This window comes from Octopus bimaculoides, chromosome 3 (genome assembly GCF_046866305.1).
Source record: "Octopus bimaculoides isolate indiv1 chromosome 3, ASM4686630v1, whole genome shotgun sequence".
Taxonomy (NCBI): Eukaryota; Metazoa; Mollusca; class Cephalopoda; order Octopoda; family Octopodidae; genus Octopus; species Octopus bimaculoides.
The window spans coordinates 122,310,335-122,337,834 of NC_142930.1; the positions used below are offsets into that span (position 1 = coordinate 122,310,335).

The following is a 27,500-nucleotide window of genomic DNA, read 5'->3' on the forward strand; positions in this document are numbered from 1 at the left end:
AGAAATTAGCAATGGAAAGATGCAAGAACCTTTTTTATTAACACAGCCATATTTTCTGATGACAGGACTCTAACTAACCAATCTTTATGGCTAAGAAGTCCAGTATGTTACAACTTATCTCTTCCAAGAACTGGCAGCCAGGATTAAACTGTACTTTGCTAAAAAGGTGTAATAAGACCAAAACAGGTTATACACTGATATATTCAGACTGTAAAAATAGTGCCCTTATCTTGGTTTTTACAATCACAACATTTTGACTACTGTACCTTGTGGTTGTTTCCTGAAGCCTGTTATATTAATGATACACCACACTAGATACCATGACACCATAAATAATAATTAATTTAGCCATTCCTGTTTCATTTACCAAAACAAATTCACCAGTCTATAAAAAAATATAAATGAAGCTCACCCTTTTTTAAATTTAGATCTTCTAGCTCTCAGTGAGGTTGTAATATTTCCAGGTTTTTGAAATCTGTAAAAGAAAGATAGATATTTTCTTTTAAAACTGCATATAGGAGAGAAACCTAAAAACAGATTGTACAAATACCATAAAATGGAATTAATGACTACATATAAAATGGGACCATTTTAACCCATTTTGCATTCAGATTACTTTTTCAAAGATAATGCCCCAACAAATGATACTGAAATGGACTATGCAGGTGTAGCTTGCTTGATTAATATAATTACTATTGCATGGTAAGTTAGCTGTACTTTGACTATGCTTTAAAGATATAGAAAATATCCTCCATTCATTATATATATATATATATATATATATATATATATATATATACCCACTACACTCTCGGAGTGGTTGGCGTTAGGAAGGGCATCCAGCTGTAGAAACTCTGCCAGATCAGATTGGAACCTGGTGCAGCCTTCTGGCTTGCCAGTCCTCAGTCAAATCGTCCAACCCATGCTAGCAAGGAAAGCGGACGTTAAATGATGATGATGATGATGATGATGATGATGATGATGATGATATATATACATATACATATATACGATAGGCTTCTTTCAGTTTCTGTCTACCAAATTCACTCACAAGGCTTTAGTCGACCTGAGGCTATAGTAGAAGACACTTGCTCAAGGTGCCATGCAGTGGGACTGAACCCAGAACCATGTGGTTGGTAAGCAAGATAATTACCACACAGCCATGTTAAGTATACTTTTTAAAAATCAATCGATCAGAATAGAAATCACAAGCTAAAAGAAAACAACACAACACAAGGCGCCAAAGTGATAACGTGTTAGTTACTCACCGACGAGGGGTTCTGATATGATGTAACTCCTGCAATCTATTATGAAACTGTTGACTACTTAAGAGCTGGCGACGGAAGTGCTGATATTTTCGTACTTCTGTGAACATATTGTCATTACCACCGCTATTACTACTACTATTAATAATACTATTACTGTTAATACTACTGCTATTGCTGTCTTTGGTGAGTTCGTATTTATAAACAACTTTATTTGATTCAGCTGTTGTTGTGGTGGTGGTCGTTGTGGTTGTTAGTTTGTGGTGTTGACTGTCTGCAATACTCATCGATTTCTCCGGACTGTCCACCAAAATTCCAAGATGTTTCTTGTTCTCATTTATTTTTCCTTCAAGATGATGAACTTCTGTTATTGTCACAACATCGATTTCTGGTTCCGGCGTTGAAATTTGCCTTTTTCTCTTTTGCTTCGCCTCTTCAATTGCTTCCATGGATTTACCAAGATTCCGAAAATTAAATGCTGGTGATTTACACCTGTAGGAATCATCACCTTCAACATCTTTGTCATCACTACCACTACTGTCATCATCAGTATTAGCTTTCTTATAATTACTATTACCCTTAATATTATTATTGTTACTATTATTATTATTACTATTACAGCAACCATTATTTTTAGCAATTGAAGAATTTACAACAGTTTCACAGCAACCGCATTCACTGCTATTAGAACAGTGGAACTGGTTATGGGACGTTGTCTTCAGTCGTAGTTCTTCAAGTTGTTGTTTGTGATGTCTCAAATGACTAGGATGTTGCACATGTTGTTGTCGCCGAAGATGGTTAAGATGGTGTGGATCATGAAGACTAGTAGTGGTGGGCTCTTCTTTGACATGTTGGAATTGGTTAAGCAATTTTGATGACTGAGCTAATGCAAGTCTATGTGCAGCAGGAGGAACTATGGCTGACTGCAAACTTAGCAGCGATGACATTCCATTCTGTTTACCTGTATCAAGAATATAAGTATAAATAAATAATTATAGCATCAACCATGAAAATAATAATAATAATAATAATAATAATAATAATTGATATGACTGTCCCAATCGATATAAACGTATCTGTCAAGACCTACCAAAAACTGAGCAAATATAAAGATCTTGAAATAGAAATTAGCAAAATGTGGAATCTGAAGATGAAAACAATACCTATTGTCATAGGTACCCTGGGAATGACAGCGAAACGGGCTGATTACTACCTAGCTCAGATACCAGGAAACCCCAAAATGGCTGAAGTTCAAAAGATAGTGCTCATGGGAACTGCCCATATCCTACGTAAAATACTGTCTATGTGATCTCAAATTTTAAAGCAAACACATAATTTTCTTATGGTTTCTTAAACATTCACTTGAACAAAACTGTACAAATCCAAATATATGGTACCCTAGGCATAACACCTACATGAACTTCTAACTTGTTGTCTCTTGAGGTCTCTGGGTGAGACTTGGATCCAACTTGTACAAATGCAAAACAAAAGTCAAACATAAAATAATAATAATAATAATAAAAGTGCAAAAAATCGTGTTAACTGGAATGACTCATGTACTGAGAAGAGCATTATCGCTGTGAAAACAACATCCATTCATGAATTTTTGTTTGTTTTTTTAAATTTTTTTTTTTACATATTTTACCTGTGAATTTGCATGTGTAAACTGGGAATGCATACAATGAGCTTCTCTGCCCTAGGTGTACGGAAAACACTCGGCGAGAAATGGAAGAAAATTTGAAGAAAGAAGAAAAGAAAAAACAACATAATAATAATAATGATAATAAGTACATCCAAAGTAACACCGACTGGATGAAACAGCTGGTAAGACAACTTGAACAGAGTAAGAAACTGCAATCAACCTCAAAGGAGGCATATAAATACAGATGAAAGCTTAACCTCCCTAATTCTGATGATGGTGATAATGAGGACACACTAAGATATAAGACAAAAACATGTCTGTTAATGGATATGACAGTGCCTACTGATAGAAACATCTCAGCAAAGGAATTTGAAAAACTGTCAAATTACAAGGACCTTCAGATTGAGATATCTAGGATGTGGCAATTAAAAACCATCCCTGTTGTGGGTGCCCTGAAGAGATAAAAGGCAGAGTTGGCCTTGGTGAAGTATGAACTCAAAATGTGAAGAATCAAGAGATGCTAGTATGTAGTTTTATCTGATGTTCTAACAATTTTCCTAGCTTGTCATCTTTAATCCAGTCATAATAATAGACTTGTCAAAATGTAGAAGATATAATAATAAATCTAAGCTATCTAGGATGGTGTAATAACTCCATGTGGCACTTCGTCGGTTATGACAATGAAGGTTCCAATTGATTCGATCAACGGAACAGCCTGCTTGTGAAATTAACATGCAAGAGGCTGAGCACTCCACAGACACATGTACCCTTAACGTAATTCTCTGGGAGATTCAGTATGACACAGAGTGTGACAAGGCTGGGCCCTTTGAAATACAGGAAGAAAGAGACAAATATGTGTGAAAGAGTACAGCAGGGTTCACCACCACTCCCTGCTAGGGCCTCGTGGAGCTTTTAGGTGTTTTCTTTCAATAAACACTCACAATGCCCAGTCTGGGAACCGAAACCGCGATCCTATGACCGCGAGTCTACTGCCCTAACCACTGGGCCATTGTGCCTCCATAATAATTCCATGTGACAGTGAATAAAGTCCTATATATGTGAACGTATCACAGAAGTATACTGACATGAAAGCAGGAAATAATCTAAATTGTTTTAATACATAAATACTTACCACACCTTTGTTTGCAGAAGGAAAGAAATGAAAGAAGAAATAAGAAAAAATATGAGGAAAAGAAAAGAAAACAATATTTGTTTGTTTGCTACTCATAGTAAATAACTTATTTCCTGAATAGAAATTTCAGCTAAACACTTTAATCTAAGTAGGCTGTATCCGGCCAAAATATCCAACCAGTTTTATGTTTAAACTGGTCAGATCCAGCCTCTCACACCTACCCTACAATGTCATTCTAAGAAAATAAACAAACATACCATTGAAATCTCAAAGGTATGAGACAATGCATAATTAATTCCAAACTGTGAATAAATAAGCATTACTTTATTTAATAGAGTAACCTGAATGTTAAAAGGTTAAATAATTGTGTTAGCGAACAGAAAGAAAAAAGAAAAACCTTATGTAGACATAAGACAGTGTAGCATCTGATACCACTGTATCATATCTAGAATGTCATATCATATCTAGAATGTCTTTGGATCATTTGGAGCAGTGGTTCTCAACCATTTTACCTTAAACCCCTTTTAATCCTATTTTTACTTTATTGGACCTCCATAGCCATTCACTATATGTACAAAAAATCCCATCGTATTCTTATAATTAAATATTCTTTTATTCTTTTACTTGGTTCAATCATTTGACTGTGGCCATGCTAGAGCACCACCTTTAGTCGAAGACATTGACCTCAGGACTTAAACTTTGTAAGCCTGGTACTTATTCTATTGGTCTCTTTTGCAGAACTGCTAAGTTTTGGGGACATTAACACACCAGCATCGGTTGTCAAGTGATGGTGGGGGGATAAACACAGACACCCACACACACACACATACATTTTATATATATATATATATATATATATATATATATATATATATATATATGACCACTACATTTGTATTTTTTCTCTCCTTGTTTCCTTGTTTCTTTCTGTGTTCCTTTCAATTGAAGAGCGTAGCTCAAAACGTCAAAGACTTTCTCTATTCCCGAGCGTTAAACTAATACATCCATTTGTTGTTTACACCACCTGTCTTCGTCTGTTGTTTTTTTCGTAAATTCTCCCATATATATATATGTATATATACACACACACATATATACATACAGCAGGCTTCTTTCAGTTTCCATCTACCAAATCCACTCATAAGGTTTTGGTCTGCTTGAGGCTATAATAGAAGACACTCACCCAAGGTGCCATGCAGTGGGACTGAACCTAGAACTATGAGGTTGGGAAGCAAGCTTCTTACCATGCAGCCACTCCTGTGCCTCCACACAGCCATGCCTTGTATAAAAAAAAATTATAATATTTTGTGTATATGGGACTCTGACCAATTTATGGCACATAAATATTGATAACAAAATCTTATATGGATATCAGTTGAGAATCATTGACTTTGGTCTTCTCACCCATAGTGCTAAATAAACCATCATTACCAATAACAAAGTGCATGGCTCAGCGGTTAAAGTGCCGGGCTCACAATCATGAGGTAGTTAGTTTGATTCCTGGGCTGGGCTGTGTGTTATGTTGTTGAGCAAAACACTTTATCTCACGTTGCTCCAGTTCACTCAGATGTAGAAATGAGTTGCAACGTCACAGGTGCCAAGTTGTATTGGCCTTTGCCTTTCCCTTGGATAACATCGGTGGCGCGGCAAGGGGAGGCTGATATGCATAGGCAACTACTTCTTCTTCTTCTTCTTAATCCTTTTTGCTCCTTGTGGAGCATAGGCCCTCAACAGTTATTTTCCACTTTTTTTGGTCATTGGCGTGTTTCTTGGCTGCTTCCTACATCAGGCCGGTGGTCCTGAGCTCGTCCAAAATTCTCTGCTTCCATGTCTGCTTTGGGCATCCTTGCTTCCTTTTCCCGTGGGTTCTAGTCATGTGCTTGTCATGTCACATTTGAGGGTTCTTTCCGCAGTGTGTCCCCCCGATCCATCTCCATTTCCTTCGTCTAATCTGAACATGTATGAGCTCTTGGTTGGCCCTTTCTCACAGGTCGGTGTTTGGCACTCTGTCGAACCACTTCAGATGGAGGATCTGCCAGAGACATTTGTTGATGAAGGTCTGGATCTTCTTGTAGTTGCTGCAGGTGGCTCTCCGGGTTTCAGAGCCATACAAAAGCACAGATTTTACGTTTGAACTAAATAAGTGGGCAAACAACCTTACCTGGGCTTGTGCCTAAGAAGGGGAACTTTCTAGGTGCAATCCCATGGTCAATCATGACTGAAAGGGGTCGAAAGGGGTCTTAACCCTAACCAATAACAACAAAAGCATCTACATCAGCAACTACCATTTATTTCCCTTGTCTTGTATGTTTTCTCTTCTCAGGAGAGCTAATAAGAAAAACAAAAAACAGAAAAAAAAAAGAAAAACAACTTGATCTACTTTATTACCATGTTAAAGATCCAACTTTCCTTATTCAAGTGAATTATAAAGGACCTATTTTGTGCACTTTCACTTTCTCTCGGCTCTCCACACTCACTAGTGTAGCCGTGGGTGGGGGGCACTTTTAAAGAGCACCACTTTTGGGTCTGCTATAGGCAATATGCATTTTTATGGGGGCCGGGGGTGGCAAACAGAAGGGCTTCCCCAGGCAGCACACACTCTAGCTATGCTAGTGTCCACACTTTCTCTCCTTGTAGTAAACTAAATCCACCCTCCCTTTCTCAAACTCTTTTTAGACTACTTCCATTTTCTTTTCCCTGTCTCTCTCCTCTTTCTATCTCTTACTCCCTCTTAGCAGCAAAATCAATAAACTTTCTCCTTATCAAACAACCAATAGTGGCAATTAAACTCTCTACTGTTAACTTCCCATCTTTTCGTACCCATCTCTCTCTCTCTCTCTCACACACAAGCTCTCCTCTTCAGCTAAGTAGCTACTTCAATGTTTAAAACAACTTCTAGATAGAATGGTTTTAAATCTGGTGAAAAAGATAATTTCATGCACTTTGTCATTAAGAAAAAAAATGACAGGGCTTCTGGATACTTCCTCAAATGTTTCATGCAGAGCCCTTTCTTTTGAGAATGCAAACCAGCATCACTTGTCTCCTTGGACACAAGCATCACCATTAGTCTCCTTGTAAATTGGAAGAACATCACTAAATTCCCTGTAATTCTATAGTTTTTATGTCTTTTACTGAGTGACCTATTTTAAATGTTACAAAGAAACTTGCTTTGTTATTAATTTTTACAATATTTTGAGCAACCAGCGGATATTCTGTCTCCTTATTCCAAACTCTTTCACTGATCCAAGCTAAATAGCTGTGGCCATGCTGGATCTTTGCCATAAAAAGAAATCTCATGATGGAATTTTTTATGCCAACCTTCTATTCTTTTCTAACAATGAAAGAAGATTTTCCTAGATTTTTTTTGGCCCTTATTAGGGATCTAAGGATTATTTCACTTTACAAATATGTTTTGTTCCTTTGTTTTTTTTTTCTACCACCAGAAAATGTACAAGAAAAACAAAACAAAACAGGGGTATGTATGTCCACTGTGTGTTTAAATAGGCTGTAATACAATCTCATACGTGATGCTGATAATTGTTTTGCCACTATTTTATGTTTTTATTTTATTTTTTCTTCAGTTATGGTGCAGGCATGGCTGGCTGTATGGTAAGAAGTTTGCTTCCCAGCTACATTGCTCCAGGTTCAGTCCAGCGACAAAGCCACTTTGGGCAAGTGTCATTTACTATAAGCCTCAGGCCTTGTAAGTGGATATGGTAAACAGAAACTGAAAGATGCCCATTGTGTGTGTATATATATAATAATACAAATGATATGTGAGCATATGCATATATACATACATATATGTACATACCTATATCTACATGTATATATAGATGCATGTATGTATATATATATATATATATATATATATATATATATATATATATATATATAAGTCATGTTTGTCTATGGACAAGATATCTGAAAAACTGCTGGATGGATTCGGATGAAACTTTCAGGGATGTTTGGCCTCACAATTGGCATGAACTGGGATCGATCCGGTACCGGACAAGGATTCTGGATTATTTTTCCGGGTTTTTTTTACATAATTTTTGAGAGCGGTCAGGTTCATTTTTAGTATTCTTGTTTGTGAGAGCAGTTGAGTTTATTTCAGATATTCTCATTTTAAAAATCATCTCTGGCTAATTGTTCAGAAGACAGTGATGTTGCTTTGGCGGAGGTTTGCCCTCTTCTGAGTACCCTTGTTGATTTTACATTGATTTTTATATTTATGACAACGAGGGCTCCGGTTGATCTAATATCAATGGAATAGCCTGCTTGTTATATTAATGTTCAAGTGGCTGAACACTCCACAGACACATATCCTCAACAATAGTTCTCAGGGAGATGGAGTGTGATAAGGCTGATCTTTTGAATTACAGGTACAACTCATATTTGCCAGCTGAGAGGACTGGGGTAATGTGAAATGAAGGGTCTTGTTCAAGGACAAAATGCATTGCCATGAATTGACCTCATCTTATGATTGGGAGTCAAAACCCTAATCACTAAACCATATGCCTTCAGGATTTTATTTATAGTATAGTACATACACAAAAAACCCTATTGTTGCAATTTATATTTGTTTATTTTATTAACATTTTAATTAATTTGTTCTGTAAAACCATTTGTTACTCCTCTGTCTGTCCGTCTCTCTCTCTCTCTCTGTCTGACTGTCTCTCTCTCTGTCTGACTTTCTCCCTCTTCCTGTCTGCATGTCTCTCTCTCTCTCTGTCTGCTTATCTCTCTTTCTGTCTGCCTGTCTCTGTCTCTCTCTCTGTCTATCTACCTATCTATCTATAGGGTCTTTTTCTCCTTTTATCTCCCATTACTTGCTAGAAATACCAGCCAAATTGTATTATCATTTGTTTTTTTTTTAATGATTTTGTCCCAAACAAAACTCGAGTCCCACTGTAGCATAAGATACTACAAAGAAGGAAATGAGGGGTTGTATGTGTGGGTTTAGGTGGGGTCCTACAAATTCAAATGATGTTGATTGCCAGAAAGCTTAAAGAATGGAATATTGTGGACCAGAGGAATACAAATTGAGAGAAGCTATTAGAATAAAAGGACAAGGACTTGCTTTAACAGTGAAATGATGTGCCTGGGAAGGGAAACGTTTGACACATTTAAAGGTTTTGACATAGGATACTTGATCAGAAAGTTCATCGAATCATGACCCTGGAAATGCTTATAGAAAAGACACAACAAAGATACATGTTGAAGGTGAGCCAGAGACTCCAGCCTAATTGAAAGAAGAGGATCCATCAAATTAACAACTTGATTCTGAATTTGATTCAGCAATGGACATACAAGATAATGTAGACATTATGACAGGAAGACAAAAAAAAAAAAAAAAAAGATCAAGATTGGTTAGGTCAACTTTTGAAACAAATTTCCTGAAGTAAATCATGACTCATCTGGAAAGTAACCAACAACAAATACACACAAACAATAACTAAAAGAGAAGAAAAATATAGGAAAATGTAATTAATTTAACTCACTTGGATAATTAAAATAATCTTCTCTTTGCCTTCGAGGAGATGGACTTGGAATGTACGATGGTGGCCATGGTAAAAAACCTGACACAAGTTGCTGGCAATGGAGAATGTCATTTAGGGCACAGCTAGGAACGCCTGTGGTTGAACTGTTGTTGCTCATGGTTGGTGGCAAACAGGAAGAATGGTTACCTCCGAAGTGTGACTGAGAGAAGAATGGGCGAATTGGATGGTGTACAAACATCATAGTTGGGCTGATCAAAGTATGTGCCATGATGATTGTAATGATAGGAAGTCGATCAACTCTTAAGGTAGACAATTTAACTCCTAGAAAGAAAAAAACATATACATATATATACACACATATATATACAGACACACATACACACATAAGTAAAATAAAGCAAAATAGTGAAGATGCAAAGCTTCTTGTAGTGCATAAAGGAAAATCATTCAGGCACAAAAGCCCATCATCAGTCTATACCAGGGGTTCCCAGCCTTATTTTGTTTGTGGACTCCCTGAGAGGTATCTTATCTGTGGACCCCATATATGCACATCACACTGCTATGCAATGTATCTGATACAGATGGCTGCACCAGGCTCCAATCTGATCTGGCAGAGTTTCTACAGCTGGATGCCCTTACTAACGCCAACCACTTCGAGAGTGTAGTGGGTGCTTTTACGTGCCACCGGCATGAAGGCCAGTCAGGCAGTACTGGCAATGGCCATGCTCAAAATGGTGTATTTTACATGCCACCTGCACAGGAGCCAGTCCAGCAGCACTGGCAATGATCTCGCTCGAATCCACACAAAATCTAGACGAACATGCCAAACCTACATCAAAGGCATCTTCTAGTGGGGCCATGCCAATCATATCTCTTTCAAAATACAAAATAAAAAATAAAATAAATACATCATTGTACTACACCCATATTACATGAGTAACACTCGGCTAAGTAGAGTCCTCACAACTGCTTCAAATTTTAATGTTAATTAGGCCTCACTACCATAAACACCACTCGACTATGTAGCTTTCACAGTTGTTCCAAATGTTAGTTAGGCTTGACAATTGCTGAGGATCTCTTGTGGCAAAAGCTCATCCTTCAGTAATGTATCTAGAAACACATCCTAAAGATTGGCCCTTCTCTTCAGGAGCAGGAAATACTTTAGCCCCTAACAGTTACTAACACTCTAGAAAGTTCAAGTGAAGCACATAATGGCATACTGCTCTCATGTAGAACATCTCTCTGGAATCTTCTGCTCATGTCTTTGCTGCAGGTTTTTCTCACTCCCACCGACACTCAACATCTTCATGGACTGCAGCTGGGCTTCAGCTGAAGAAATCAACTTTTGTACTTCGTTTTCTTTCTAAGCTTGGTATTAACTTTATTGGTTTCTTGAGTGGCGGGGTAGACAAACATACACATGCACATACACACACATATTGGCAGGCTTTCCACACAGTTTGTCTACAAAATGCGGGAGTCTAAGGATACAGTAAAAGACACCCAATTTTCCGCACAGTAGGATTGAACCCAAAACAGTGAGGTTGCAAAGTGAGCTTCTTAACCACACAGCCATGCCTGTGCTGACTGTGACCATTGATAAATGTAAATCATCATCATCATCATCATCACCATTGTTTAACGTCCGTTTTCCATGCTAGCATGGGTTGGACAGTTCGACTGGGGTCTGGGAAGCCAGGAGGCTGCACCAGGCTCCAATATGATTTGGCAGAGTTTCTACAGCTGGATGCCCTTCCTAACACCAACCACTCTGAGAGTGTAGTGAGTGCTTTTTACGTGCCACTGGCACAAGGTCTAGAGGAGGCTGGCAATGGCCATGATTGGTTGGTGCTTTTTACGTGCCAGTAGCACAGAAGCCAGTCAAGGCAGCGCTGGTATCGGCCATGTTTGGATGGTGCTTTTTACGTGCCACTGGCACGGGTATCACAACTACAATTTCCATTTGATTTTTATTTTGATGTTCATGTACTTGACTCAATAGGTCTCCTCAAGCACAGCCCTATCTAATGAAATTTAAAATTGATGATGATGATGATATGTATATATTTATGTATATATGTGTATGTATGCATATACGTGTATGTATATATATATTTGTGTATGTATATATATGTTGGAAATAAAAGAATTCATTTAACATATGCGTATTACTCCATTTATTAAATTTTTATATGTACATATGTATATGTGTATATATATAAATATGTGTGTGTGTGTGTGTATATATTGTTTATGTGTATATGTGCATCGTGTACACACACATACATACATATAAAAGAAGTAAAAGAGATTAATATATTCAGGCAGATATCTACAAAACACTCAGTGATAAATGAACTTGATTACCTATATCCAACAATCAGACACCAAAAATACAAGAGGAATAAACATCAAATGTAATTCTACATGTATAACAAATAAATCCAAAATATCATTTAGAAGAATTTCAAGAAATTTGGAATATAAAATAAGAATATGAATGGAGAAAATCGCATCTGAAATTGGTGATTACACCATACAATACTGACAATCGTTTCTAGTCCCAGCACATTTAGGTACAGAAAAAAGATATAGAATACAAGTCTAATTGATATATCCCAAAATATATGATGATACAACTTTATGAAGGTAATCCAAAATTGGTTAAATTCCAAGTGAACTAAGAAAATATCTCTAATAGATGAACACACACAAAAAGAACATAAAGAAGAAATCTAATATTCTAAGAAAAGCCAGTTTAGTATTTAACTTTTGATGACGTCAGTGGATTAAAATAAAAATCAAACATAAGAATTCAATGACATTACAATTAGTTTATCTATTTATTAAATATGCTAGAAAATTTTAGAAAAAAATCATGCATATTAGATTATATGAAAAGTGATTATAATTAATGGGTTAGTATTGAAATATCTAATTATTTCATATTTGTGAGAACATTTCAATGTAAAATTAGCCTTACAATTCAATTATATTAACCCATTACCTACCAGTAATCTCATATGAGATCACTTAAAAATTACAAATTTCGTAATTATCTGTCAATATTTACACATACCTAACCTTTTTGCTATATCTACTAGGTATATTTCTCTGATATTCAAATGAGGTTTGCTAATTTTTCACTGTAAATTTAATGAAACATAAGTTTAACGAAACATATTTTAAATGTTATTTTGATCATTCCAGCATGTTTCTAAGGCTGTTTTATGCTAGAAATCAAAGTTTCATAAAAAATTTCCAGTTAATAGAATTATGGGAGGTAATGGGTTTATCTAGAGGCAATCATATAATACATTTCCTCAAGGCAAAGATCACACTTAAAATTACCAGTATTGTATCAACTAATAATGGACCATTTTCAATCATAGTTAATGTTCCTATATCTTAAATCCCAGATGCATTAACTAAGATTCATAGAATTACATTTTCTTCTATACATGTATGAATGAGAAATATGTAATCTAGATTTTCAAATTGTGGCAGACGAACCTATGTAATACATACGATCCCCTATTATGATCTTACATTAATACACTGTTTTATTTTTTAAACACTGATTTTCTGAAGGACAGATAACTTTAGGCATATATTTACTTGTATGTGTTACTCATGGTTCAAAGAATTAATACTAATCCTCATCTCAGGAGTAGGTGTTAAGACAGGAGTATTATTAGTATTATAATTAATATTTTTACAGGGTGTTATCTTAAAAGCTTTTTATCACAGTCAAAATATCAAAATGTAGTCCAGGAAAAAATATTAGGATTAATTTCACAATTCCCCATCAAAATTTCAGGCCTTGTGCCTATAGAAAAAAAGATCATTACTATTATTACTACTGCTGCTATTGCTACTACTTTCATTACTATATTTCATTACTATAATTACTATCATTTCATTATTATCATGTCTTAGTTATTATTCCCCTTCACCCTAGTGGCAAATAAAAGAAATTATGATTATGATTATGATTATTATTATTAAAATTATTATAATTATCATTATTGCAATCATTATAATTATAATTATTATTATTATAATTATTATTGAAATCATTATAATTATTATTATTATAACCATAATAATTATTATTATTATAACCATAATAATTATTATTATTAATCATTAAAATTATAATTATTATTTATCAATATAATTATTATTGAAATCATAATTATTATAATCATAGTTATTATTATTATTGTTATTATTATTATTATTATTATCATTATAATTATAATCATTATTATTATTATTATTATAATCATTATTCTGATTATTATAATTATGATTATTTTTATGGTTATTATAATCATTATCATCATGACTTTCATGATTCTGATCATCATTATCATTATTACTATTATGATGATCATCATTATTATTGTTGTTATGGTTATTATCATGGAGATTATGATTATAATTATCACCACAATTGTTATTATTATTTGTACCACCCATATATTTAGTATTTACAGAATTGACTGTATCCTTGTTAATAATATGTTTGTCTTCAATATTTAGTTTGTTACTAATTTTATTTCTATCATTATTGTTACTATTATTTAGCTTACTTAAATAAGATTGCTTGATGTATTTATCTTTTCTATTACACTCACTATCAAGTTTCATCATGATTAATATTCTGTCATTTCTGGGAATTTTAATCATATATCTTAAACACTCATTCGGTTTGTGATATGGTTGGTATAGTTCGGTATTTAAATCCAGAGTAACATGAAGGAAGTTAACCTTAATATAATTATTTTCTATCAAGATAGAGAGACCGAGACACTTGAAGAATGTAACAGTGAAAAGAGTGTCACTTCTATATAATCCATCCCATGATTCACGGAATTCAATATGAATAGTGTATAGAATGTAAATGTACATTAAATCAGTTACTTTAGTAGAGTCACTGGACCCCATAGTTAATGTTGAAACAATTTAATCAAAGAGAAGTAAAAAGTTCAGTCAGATTCCAAATGATAACGATTTCCAGTTTTATCTGCAGGGACAAATATTCTTGGTTTAATCCCAAATTCTTTTAAAAATTGTTGCAATTTTCTTAGATGAGGGTTTTTCATCTTAAATGGTATCGGTGGAATTTAATGTTCTTAGTTCACTCTTGAAATCAGTTAATAGTGGGTTTATACGGTGGAATCCGTTTGGACGTAAAGATATGCTTAATACTATTATGATTATAATTAAATCACAATCATTCTTCTTGTCAAAGTAGTATGCACGCTACCTCATGTAACGAATACGTGAGCTGATCTTATAAATGAGAGTTTTCATAAATTCTTTTCTAAGTGGTAAAGGTATGTCCTTTTAAGATGTGTCCATAAATATTTTCTCCATTTCAAAGATAATCCGCCATAAGCACTCTTAAATGAAGAGAATGATAGTAAGAGGGATTAATAAATCCAGGCAGATATCAACAAAATACTCAGTGATAAAACGAATTTAGTTAACGACACCCAACAATCAGATACTAAAAATACAAGTGGAATAGATATCCAAAGTAATTTCTCCATGAATGACGAGTCAATCAAAATATCATTCAGAAGAATTTCAAGAATGTTTCCCCCCCCCCCTTCTCTAGGGAGAAGGACTGAAATTTTTGGGGAGGAGGCCAGTCGATTACATCGGCTCCAGTAAGCAACTGGTACTTAATTTATCGACCTCGTAAGGATATATATATATATATATATATATATATATATATGGTATATATTATTTACTATTTATTACACATATATACATACATACATATATATAATACATACATACATACATACGACGGGCTTCTGTAAGCTTCCATCAACCAAATCCGCTCACAAAGCTGGGGTCGATTTGTTCGACTAAAAGCGGTGCTCCAGCATGGCAGCAGTCAAATTACTAAAACGCGTAAAAAAGAAAAGTATACATTGATACAATTTTTAAACACGCGTCAATTTTCTGAAACTCCTTCACCACTCTCGGAAAAAGCTTTTCACAACCAATTCCGTTACGCTCAGAATCTACGCCCTCTGATGCGAACTTGTAGAAAATTTCTTTAAAAAAATATCCATTTTTCTGAATGGAACAAAAATCTAGATGTGGGCATACTCGTTTAGGCATACTTCGCTCCCACAATTTTCCGCTTTTCTTTTATTTCACTCGCACATCTATCTGTCAATTAATTTTAGGTTAATCTTGTTTATATTCAACGCAAAATATATGCCTATCTTTATATCGCAAACAGTCCGCATTGTTAAAAGTGTTTTATAATAACTCCACCCACTTGTGGGATGGGCTTTGGGGGCTTCGTAACAAAACAGATTGTAGAGTAAGATCGACCTTTCAATCTCTGCTCTCGCTCTCAGAAACACATCGTATATTACACAAACTACGCGTGAGCTCTCTCTCACCCACAGAAAAATACGTTGGATTAAAAAGGCTATGAAATAAATATTTCTTTTTAAATTCGTATTAAATTTCGCAGCCACAAAAAGTGCATTCGACTTTTGCTAGAAACAGCAGCCAAATCTTCAAATAAATTTCTAGAAGAGTGGCTGTGTGGTAAGTAGCTTGCTTACCAACCACATGGTCCCGGGTTCAGTCCCACTGCGTGGCATCTTGGGCAAGTGTCTTCTACTATAGCCTCGGGCCAACCAAAGCCTTGTGAGTGGATTTGGTAGACGGAAACTGGAAGAAGCCCGTCGTATATATATATATATATATATATATATATATATATATATGTGTGTGTGTGTATATGTGTATATATGTATATGTGTATATATGTATGTGTGCGTGTATATGTTTGTCCCCCAACATTGTTTGACAACCGATGGTGGTGCGTTTACGTACCCGTAACTTAGCGAGGTCGACTTTGTATTTATTTCATCCTTTCGGGATCGTTAAAATAAGTACCAGTTGAACACTGTGGTCGATGTAATCGACTTACCCCCCTCTGCCGAATTTGCTGGCCTTGTGCCAAAATATGAAACCAATATTATTAAAAATGTTTGGCGGCATTTCGTCCGTCGTTATGTTCCCAGTTCAAATTCCATCGAGGCCAACTTCGTTTTTCATCCTTTCGGGTTTAATGAAATATGAATACGATTTGCGCAATGAGATCGATGTAACGGACTAGCTACATTCGCAAAATTTCAGGCCTTGAGCAAATAGTAGAAATGATTTGTTAAATGTTATGGTACTTGTAATATCCGTTATTAGAAGCACAAAAATTATTACAAAAATGAATTCATTTATCAGTCCCGACGGAAAAAGTGTGGTTTTTGGGTGAGACAAGTAAGTCCTCATGATTTCAAAATCACTTCATCTATTATACGGATAGTGCGCAACCATACAGGGGCATAAGCTTCAAAACAAAGACGCAGTGTGGACCTTTGAGTGAAGAATCTTTTCTACTCTTGGCACAAGGTTCGAAATGTTTGGGGAGAGGGCCAGTTGATTACATCGACCCCCAGTATGCAACTGGTAATTAATTTATCGACCCCCAAAAGGATGAAAGGCAGAGTTAACCTCGGCGGAATTTGAACTCAGAACGTAAAGACAGACGAAATAATATAACAATTGAGAGAAAGACAAAATGGAATTCACGAAGATTATTTAATCATCGTTAGTGATGAATAGTAATGGCCAAAAAATGTCTTGTGATTTAATGTCAATGTTTTATTAATGCAATGTGCTTTCGGTTTCATTTTCTAACATTCCATTCTTTCATTAAAAATAGAAAAGATATACTTAAATATGTAATGCACCAGTAAAATATTATAGATATGATGATCATAATGATAATAATAATGATGAAAATAATATTAATTGTTTCGAGTATAAGGCGGCGAGCTGGCAGTTCAAATTCCGCCGAGGTGGTCGACTTTACCTTTCATCCTCTTAGAGTCGATTAAATAAGTACCAGTTACGCACTGGGGTTGCTGTAATCGACTTAATCCCTTTGTCTGTGCTTGTTTGTCCCCTCTATGTTTAGCCCCCTGTGGGCAATGAAGAAGTAAATAATATTGATTCCGATATATATAGGCACAAGGCCCGACATTTGAGGGTGGAGACAAGTTGATCGATGTACATCGATCCCAGTGGTTAACTGCTACTCGTTTCGATTTTTCGTTGATCCTGAGAGGATGAGAGGCAAAGTCGACTTCGCCGGAATTTGAACTCGGAACGTTAAACACCCGCAACAGACACAATAAAGTCGAATCTTGTTCGAGTTTTCTAATGATTCAGCCAAATACGAATGATAATTGTTCGTTTATTTCTATTCGCCTCTAATATGTGAAAACAAAAGTTGTAAAAAGGAAAAAAAATGGGGAATGCATGTGAATGGAATCACGAAAATGTTGCTTAAAGCAACGACTAGTGGAGTGTGAGCGTGTGTGTGTGTGTGTATAATGTGTGTGTGTGTGTATAATGTATGTATTATATGCATATGTATACATATGTGTATATATATATGTGTGTGTATATATAAGGTATGTATATGTATAAATATTGTATGCATAATATATTTGTATATATATTGTATCTATTATATCTCTATATATATTGTATCTATTATATATGTTATATATATATATATATATATATATATATATATATATATATATATATATATATATATATATGTATGTATATGTATAATGTATATATATGTGTATATATAAATATATAAATATATATATATACACATATATATATATGTATATAATATGCATACATATAAGGATATTTATATATATGTATAATATATATGTATATGTATAATATATATGTGTATATGTATAATATATATGTGTATATATAATGTATATATGTATATGTATATATATACATATGCATATATATATGTATATAATAAGTACACATATATGCATGTGTATATATATATATGTATATATATGTATATGTGTATATAATATGTATATGTATATATATATATGTATAAATGTAAATATATATTATATATACATCTATATACACACACATGTATATATATATATATATATATATATATATATATATACATATGTATATATGCGTATATATGTGTACATATATGTGCATATACAGCCGTTGTTCTAACCAATGACTGATACTGTTATATGTGTGTGTGTGTGTGTGCAGAGGTTTGTGTGTGTGTATATATATATATATATATATATATATATAATAAGCTGAAACTATAAAAAAAATATATATGATATATATATATAATATATATATATAATATATATATATAATATATGTATATAATCTATATTATATACACATCTATACATAATACATATATAAAAATATATACATACATGTACATGTATATTTGTATTTGTGTATTTATGTATGTATATTTGTATCTTTGTATGTATATATGTATGTAAATGTGTTTGTATATGTTTGTATGTCTGTGTGCATGTATGTATGTGTGTTTCAGTTATTTGACTGAGGCCATACTGGAGCATTGCCTTTAGTCGAACAAATCGTCCTCAGGAATCATTCTTTGCAAGTCAATTACTTATTCCTCCGATACCTTTTGCCGAACCGCCTATATGGGGGTAAATACACCAACATCGGTATCTGTGTGTGTATATATATATATATATATATATATATATATATATATATATATACACACACTTCGTTTTTGGATTTGGTTTGCAGGATTCTTTATGCGAGTTCGTGTGTTGAAGCATATTTTGTTTTGTCCGGGGAGAGTCATTCTCTTTTAGTGCCTTATTATTTAACGCACTCACTGGTAAAGTTTCCACTCAGTTACTTATTAATTTTTACTAAAGGTTGCAAGACGCAACGAATATATATATATATATATATATATATATATATATATATATATATATATGTATATATATATGATAAGGTTGAAAAACTGAATATTGATTTGATTAATATCAATTTAAAACCAGTGGCCTCAGAACCATGATTTATTTAGTCACTCCTGCGCCTAAATAAACGATAATAAACTTCTTCGAATTAACGAAGTTAAATAAGGTGATTCCTCATCCGCTGTCATTTATTAATTTCATGTTACGCTCTGTACTCAACTAACGCCGTATTCCGAAGCATATGTATAATGAGTTTTGAGACTAGGTTACTGCTATCTCTGTATCTAAGCGAAATATATGATACATATATAAACGAATAATAAATATAAGATTAGATATATTTCGGCTAAAAATTTGTCCAGGCCATGCCTCTCTTAATAAGCACCACCTGGTAGGATCTTTAAAGTCATTTTTAAGTCAATCTTTTATGGTACCATTCTCCATTTAGTTAAAGAGTTGTTGCTGCTGACCGAAAATGTATCTAGGTTTAGATAATTTATAGACAATTTTAGGTGAATTTTCAGATTAACACGCGCACGATTTTCACTAGGGTGTTAGGGTGGGAATTCCGTCCCTAATCCTAACCCTAAAACCCTAACCTTAACCCTAAAACACTAATTCCTAACCCTAAAACCGTGTAACCCTAACCCTAACATCCTAGTGAAAATCGTGCGGGTGTTAATCTGAAAATTTACCCAATTTTATGGGCGGAGGTAAAGAATACGCACACCACCCATTTTTTTGCGTAACAAAACCCTAACCCTAAACTCTAATCCGGCGAAAGTAAAGAATACGTACACCCGGTGCTTAGGATTAGGGGTTAGGGTTAGGGTTAAGGTTTAAGGTTAGGACTAGGGTTTTTGTTAAGCCGAAAACGGGTGGTGTACGTATTCCTTACCTTCGCCCCCAAGCCCTATCCCTAAACCCTAACCATCGGGTGTGCGTATTCTTTACCTTCACTATTTTGTCGATATAAATTACGAATAAATGCATGTACATAGAAATAAGAAAGCAGCAAACACGAATAATTTTACTACCAAACAAATATTTAATCGAATTTAGAAATGTTAAAATTAAGTCTTTTTCGAGCCTACATGCTCAGTCGAATGGAACTAATTCTGGTTTCTGCGACGTCTAAGTTGATGAGATAAGACAATACCACCTTCTCCGTCCTGGATGGGGACAACAGCCGACCCTAGTTTGGCCCATCGCCAGATTTTGGTACCTGGTGGGTGCTTCAGAATATTCTGGGTGGGTGCACAATTGAATAGTAAGGAGGCAGTACCGTCCAAGTGCCCCAACCGCTTCTTTTAGTGACGGGCATGGTCCGCCCGACGGTTAAACTTCTGGCAACTGCTGGTACTAATTTAATTGAGTCAAGCTACAACAGCGTAAAAAGAAAGTAGGTGCCTTGTTCGAAGACAATGCACCAACCTATTCGGAAATCGAACCCACGATTATACAATCCTGGGTACTACTAAAGCAGCGTGGATGCGTCCGCGCTAGCTAGTCGTGAGTGGTCGATCCTAACCCTAACCCTAAACACGTATTCATTTGCACATGCGGGTTAGGGATAGGGTTAGGGATAGGGTTAGGGTTAGGGACAGGGTTAGGGTTAGGGTTAGGATCGACCACTCAAGACTAGCTAGCGCGGACGCGCGACTGCGCGTTCGGGTCCGCGCTGCTTTAGTAGTACCCAATCCTGTACCTAATACATCACTATCACTAGGCCACCTGAACAGATGAAAAAATATAGATATTCTATAGAAATTATAAAAACCTTAACAAGTGATGTAAAGTGCACTACTAACACAGTACCGACTTATAAAAGCGTTTAATATACTTTATAGCAGGGGTCAACAAACTACGGCCCGCGAGGTCAGTTCCATCCGGCCCGCTGCCGCACTGCACCTTTTGTGCAAGTAATACCTGCAATGAGAGTTCATTTGGCCCTGATATATGGCATCAGTGTTTGGAACAACTTATGTCTGTGAGCAAACATTTTCAAAATTGGGGTATGTGAAGTTAGCCCATCGAACGATTAACATATTTGAAAGCAATTCTCTTGATTGGATGCAGCAATTCCAAAGCAAATATTGATGATATCTTAAATGCTATAAACACCAGTTTCACAAATCTCACTAACCTCTTTTGCTGCTTAGTTTGTGAGATTTGGAGATGTGTGCACTGGGGGTGATATAACTATCTTCGATAATTTTTTGATAAATAAACGAGTTACTTCTACTGGAAAAATGCATATTTTGAAAAACGTACGCCATAGAAACCAGGAAACCGGGTCCACGAGCCTGGCTAGGCTTTGAAAGGGCGAGAAGGAAGGATATCGAATTATACCGAAATGAATAGCATTTTATTTCGGTAAATTTTCAGATTAACACCCGCACCATTTTCACTAGAGTGTTAGTTTTAGGGTCAGGGTTAGGGTTTTAGGGTTAAGGTTAGGGACGGAATTCCCTAACCCTAACCCTAACACCCGAGTGAAAATCGAGAGTACCTATAAGTTTTGGAATACTAAATATATAACCGTGAGGAATCATGGGGCAATGTCTAAAGATTCCGGGCATTCTTGCTCTTTTAATTACGGTTGTGTTAAGAAAGTTCTTTTGGAATTATGTGGTTTTGGGTTCAGTCCCACTGCACCGCACCTCGACCAACGACTTTGTTTTATTCATAACTTCTAGAAAATGGATATTCTTAAATGAAATTTTCTACAACTATGCTCCACATGATGTACATCCCCGATTATACAATAGGAATATACACGCACGGTTAAATATAGAAACTATCACAGTGTCGCTTCCCGAAGAATTTAAAAATGTTAGCTTTCCGAAACTTTTTTTTTCAATCTTGCAAAAACACGAAGATTAAGAATAAACAGAAAAAGTACACAAATATATTTTACATACCTGTCGTATACATCGGTTTTGTTTTTTTCTCTTTAAAGGTGGTTATGTTATTTTGTTGGGATTAATCCACCTTTAAAGTGAAAAAAACAAAACCGACGTATACGACTGGTATGTAAAATATATTTGTGTACTTTTTGTTTATTCTTAATCTTCGTGTTTGGAAAGATTGAAAAAAAAGTTTCGGAAAGCTAACATTTTAAAATTCTTCGGGAAGCGACACTGTGATAGTTTCTATATTTAACCGTGCGTGTACATTCCTATTTCTGCTCCTGTTCTCTTCTACTTCTCTACTAGAAACGTTTACTTTGGAATTTACTTCTATTGAGAAAAAAAAATCGTGTGCATGTTATTCTTAACGAAAGTTTTCTTATGACGGCTTCTCTTCACTGTCTAGAAATCTACGGATGCACGTACGCACATAATAGAGAAAAATGAAACAAATATGGACGACTTGCTCCGAAACACCACCGAGTGGGGAACGCTTCTCAAAAATAACCTGCAGTTGTTTCCTTCAAAATTCCTACATGCTCGAAATGTACATACATCAAGGTATATTTGTAGAAAATTTCACGAAAAAATATTAATTTTTCTGGAAGTTAAGAAGAATTTAAGTGGACTCTGTTGGAATTTCCGAAAATTGTCCCCCACCCCCATTCCAAAACACTTTCACCGAAACGTTTTGTATATTCGGATTCTACATAGTAAATACTATATGCATAGAAAATTTCATTAAAAAATATTCATTTTTCTGAAAGTTATGACCTCCCAAAGTCTGGGGGGTAAAACCCTGTAGTTATGCCGTATTCGGAACCAATATCGGCAATCTTTTGGTTAAAGCATCATATATTATTTACACCACCTGTCCTCGTCTGTTGTTATTTTTTGTATAATCTCCCATATATATATATATATATATATATATATATATATATATATTATATTATATTATATTATATATATATATATAATTTATTATATTATATTATATTATATATTATATTATATATATAATTTATTATTTATTATATATATATATATATATTATTTATTATATTATATTATATTATATTATATTATATTATATATATATATATATTATTTATTATATTATATTATATATATATATATATTATATTATATTATATTATATATATATATATATATATTATTTATTATATTATATTATTTATTATATTATATTATATTATATATATATTATATATATATATATATATTATTTATTATATATATATATTATTTATTATATTATATTATATATATATATATTATTTATTATATTATATTATATATATATTATTTATTATATATATATTATATTATATATATATTATTTATTATATTATATTATATATATATTATTTATTATATTATATTATATTATATTATATATATATTATTTATTATATTATATTATATTATATTATATATATATTATTTATTATATTATATTATATTATATTATATATATATTATTTATTATATTATATTATATTATATTATATATATATTATTTATTATATTATATTATATTTTATATATATATATATATATATATATATATATATATATATATATATATATATATATATATATATATATATATATATATATATATATATATATATATGTGTGTGTGTGTGCATTATATATAAAAGAGTATATATATATTGTAATCTGAACCTTTCCCCACCTTATTTATTAATTTTTTTTACGGAATCCCACGCTTTAGGCTATGGAGATTCCGATTCTGAAAAAAAATTTTCAAAATTTCGATCTCCCCCCCCCCCCGGTTTTTATATAGATCCACACGGTAAACCTAACCCTAACTCAAACCCTAACCCTAACCCTAAACTTGACCCTAACACTAGTTTTGTGAGATTTGGCTGTTATTTCTAGCATGTAAATAGCCTGCTTGGTGGTGGGGGGGATTGAAATTTTTCAAACAATTTTTTTTCAGAATCGAAATCTCCATAGCGTAAAACGTGGGATTCCGTAAAAAAATTAATAAATAAGGGGGGGGGGGGAAAGGTTCAGATTACATATACTCTGTCTCTACCTATATATATATATATATATATATATATATATATATGTATATATATGAATATGTATGTATGTAGTATCCCGTCCATAAAATATTTAGCTTTAAGGCGTATCGTCAGATCCCAAAAACCTGTTGGCCCAAGACGTCTTAAAAACAGGGCCAACAGGTTTTTGGGACTTGACGATATGCCATAAAGCAAAACCCCTTTATGGACGGGAAACCTAAGGTAATCCCATAAACTGGCTTTCCCCATTTTTAATATATACTGATCTACATCTTAGAGTGTCCTTCTTTCGGATTTATGTTTTGTTTTACAAACGAGATCTATCTATAAAGAAATCTGAAATACTTAAGTAAAATATATTTGAAAGATCATGTTTTCCCCCCATAGTATATCCTTTTATTTTCAAAAATTCAAAATTATTTTTTTAAAAATAGGGGAAAGAAAAAGAACACACACAAAGAAAAAAAACAACTACTTTCATTGTGTGCCTATGAAAAAAAAATGAATCACTAAAAGAATGAATGAATGAATGACAAGCTGGAACGCCAATGTTGTTGATGTTGTTAGGGACGATGACGATGCTGATGATCATAACGGTAATGATGATGATGGACATGCCTTTTACTTGCTTCAGTCATTAGACTGTGGCCATGCTGGGGCATCGCCTTAGTTTTTTCTTTTTTTCTTTTTTGTAAGCATGGTAGTTATTCTATCGGTATGGTCACCGAAAGATCGCCGGTATGGTTTGATGAACTGCTAAATTACGGGGGACAAACAGACAAAAAGATGCACGCCCCACTCACAAAGCTTTAGTCGGCCCAAGGCTATAGTAGAAAACACTTGCCCAAGGTGCCACGCAGTGGGACTGAACCCAGAACCATGTGGTTGGGAAACAAGCTTCTTGCCACATAGTCAATAATAATAATAATAATAATAATAATAATAATAATAAAATCCTTTCTACTAGAGGCACAAGGTCTCAAATTTGTGGGGAGGACTAGTCGACCCTGTAAGGATGAAGGGCCAAGTTGACCTCGGCGGAATTTGAACTCAGGACGTGGTGACGTATGAAAAATGCCACTACGCATTCTACCCGACGTGCTAACAAAAACATTAATAATTTAAAACGACAATACAATAACATAAAACTTCGCCGGGAGTAATGTTTAGCGGTGTCTCTTCTGTCTTTATGTTCTGAGTTCAAATTCCCCCGAGGTCGACTTTGCCTTTCATCCTTTTGAGGTCGATAAATTAAGTACTAGTTGCGTACTGGGTCGATATAATCGACTGGTCCCCTCCCCCAAAATTTCGGGCCTTGTGCCTAAAATAGAAAAGAATATAAAACTTATAAAAATGTTTCTTACCTTGAATCGCTGATATGAAAATGGCTTTATATATATATATTGGTTTATGTGATATCAAAAATTTGTATGTTCAAAAATTTTCCACACGAAGGAAAAAAAAGTGTTATATGAAACAAAGAATATATGTCGATATAATGAATTTTTTTTCCTTTTTCTGTTCCTTTCTTTTGAAGAATTTCAAATTCTGTTTTCGGTTTTCTATTAGATTATCTTCTTCAGTTTCCATTTTTGCATTTTATCATTCTTATATTCTTGCTTCTTTGTGTATGTATGAATGTGAATTTTGGGGATGGTTTTAATTATATGCTAAATTATATATAATTACATATATAAGAATCTTAAATATATATTATTCATATATAACTTATGTAATTATAGTTACTATATGGTATGGTTTTAATAATCTAATGTACATATATATTTAACTATTTTAATATGGATGTATTGTGAAAACTTGATTATACATCGGGTGGTTTATAAATCTGCCAATTTACAGTATGAAAAAGTATGAAACTACTAGCAGCTCCTTTTAAATTGTGTATTAAATTGATATTTTTCTCTCACAGAATGGAGTACTTTTTGTTGATTCTACCTATATTGGATTCGTAAAACTATAATGTTACTTTGTAAATATGTATTATCGGTTCTTTGTATTATAGTGTAGATGCGTGCATATATGCAGAAGTTAGTGTGAATCTGTGTATATCATAAGGTTAGTTATAAGTAAATACATGAAAATGAATAATTATATGAATAAAGTATATTTTTTTATACATGTGTATCGTTAATGAAGATACATACACGCACACGTATATTGCCGTGTATAAGATTACAACTTCTGAAGTAAAATATATATGAAAGAAACAAAAAATATATAAATATATATTTGTACGATCCGCGTGTCCTGCTTCAGAAATTTATAAACTTTTCAATCGCGTGTCCATCAGTTTGTAACGGGGGGAAAAAAACAATGAAATAAAAGTCATTATTATTGTAATAATAATAGCAATAATAACTGCTCAGGGACATGTTAAGCTAGTCCTCATTATTCACTCGCAATTAAATCTATCTTTTGCTTACTACACTTCTGTTCCACTTTGCGAAGTTGATCCAATAAAACAGCCTTTACAAGAAACATCGTATATATATATATATATAAATAAATATATATATATATACGTACAGAGCTCGTTTATCTATGCTTGCTGTGATTGGTAGCCAGCTAAAGTTCATTATTATTATTATTAGTTTCCTTGTTTCCTCCCCCCCCACTTTCTTTATTTTTATTGCTGTTTTTTTTTACGCTTTTCCCTTCTGTCTTTCTGTTTTTCTTTTTGCTTTTTTCCCCGTTTTGTTTTTAGTATCTTAGTAGCGGCAATTGCAGTGGTACGGGGTGATGGTGATGGTAGCGACGGGAGAGGAGGTGACAGCGGTTAGTGATGAGTGTCATAGTAGTGATGGTGATGGTGATGGGTGATGGGTGATGGCAGTGGTGATAGTGTTGAGGCGGGGAGGACGAGTTATAAAGCATTGGTGGTGGCGGTGGTGGTGGTGGTTGCGGAAGCTGTTGTAGTGAGTGATGGAGGCGATAGTGGTTACCGGGTCGGTCCGATCGTTGTAGATGGTGTTAGCGGCGGCGGCGGTGCCGGTGGCGGAAGTAGCATTGTAGTGGTAAAGATTATAACATTTTATATGTGTGTGTGTGTGTGT

General features: G+C 33.9%; 1 protein-coding gene across 5 annotated transcripts in view; it reads right to left on the reverse strand.

The window, feature by feature from the left end:
• Positions 1–27,374, reverse strand: part of LOC106878499 (uncharacterized) — a 31,230-nt gene extending 3,856 nt beyond the window's left edge. The window contains exons 1-4 of one of the 5 annotated variants that reach the window (XM_014927725.3): positions 25,791–27,374; positions 9,544–9,864; positions 1,269–2,226; positions 413–475 (exon numbers count right to left, since the gene is read on the reverse strand). In XM_014927725.3, the coding sequence (XP_014783211.1) occupies positions 413–475; positions 1,269–2,226; positions 9,544–9,811 (1,289 nt within the window). In that variant the 5' untranslated portion in view covers positions 9,812–9,864; positions 25,791–27,374. Of the gene's footprint in view, positions 1–412; positions 476–1,268; positions 2,227–9,543; positions 9,865–14,141; positions 15,219–15,360; positions 15,753–25,790 lie in introns of those variants that run through there. The other 4 variants (XM_089349542.1, XM_089349541.1, XM_089349540.1 and 1 more) reach the window with 4 other exon arrangements.
• Between the last annotated feature and the right edge of the window lie 126 nt (positions 27,375–27,500).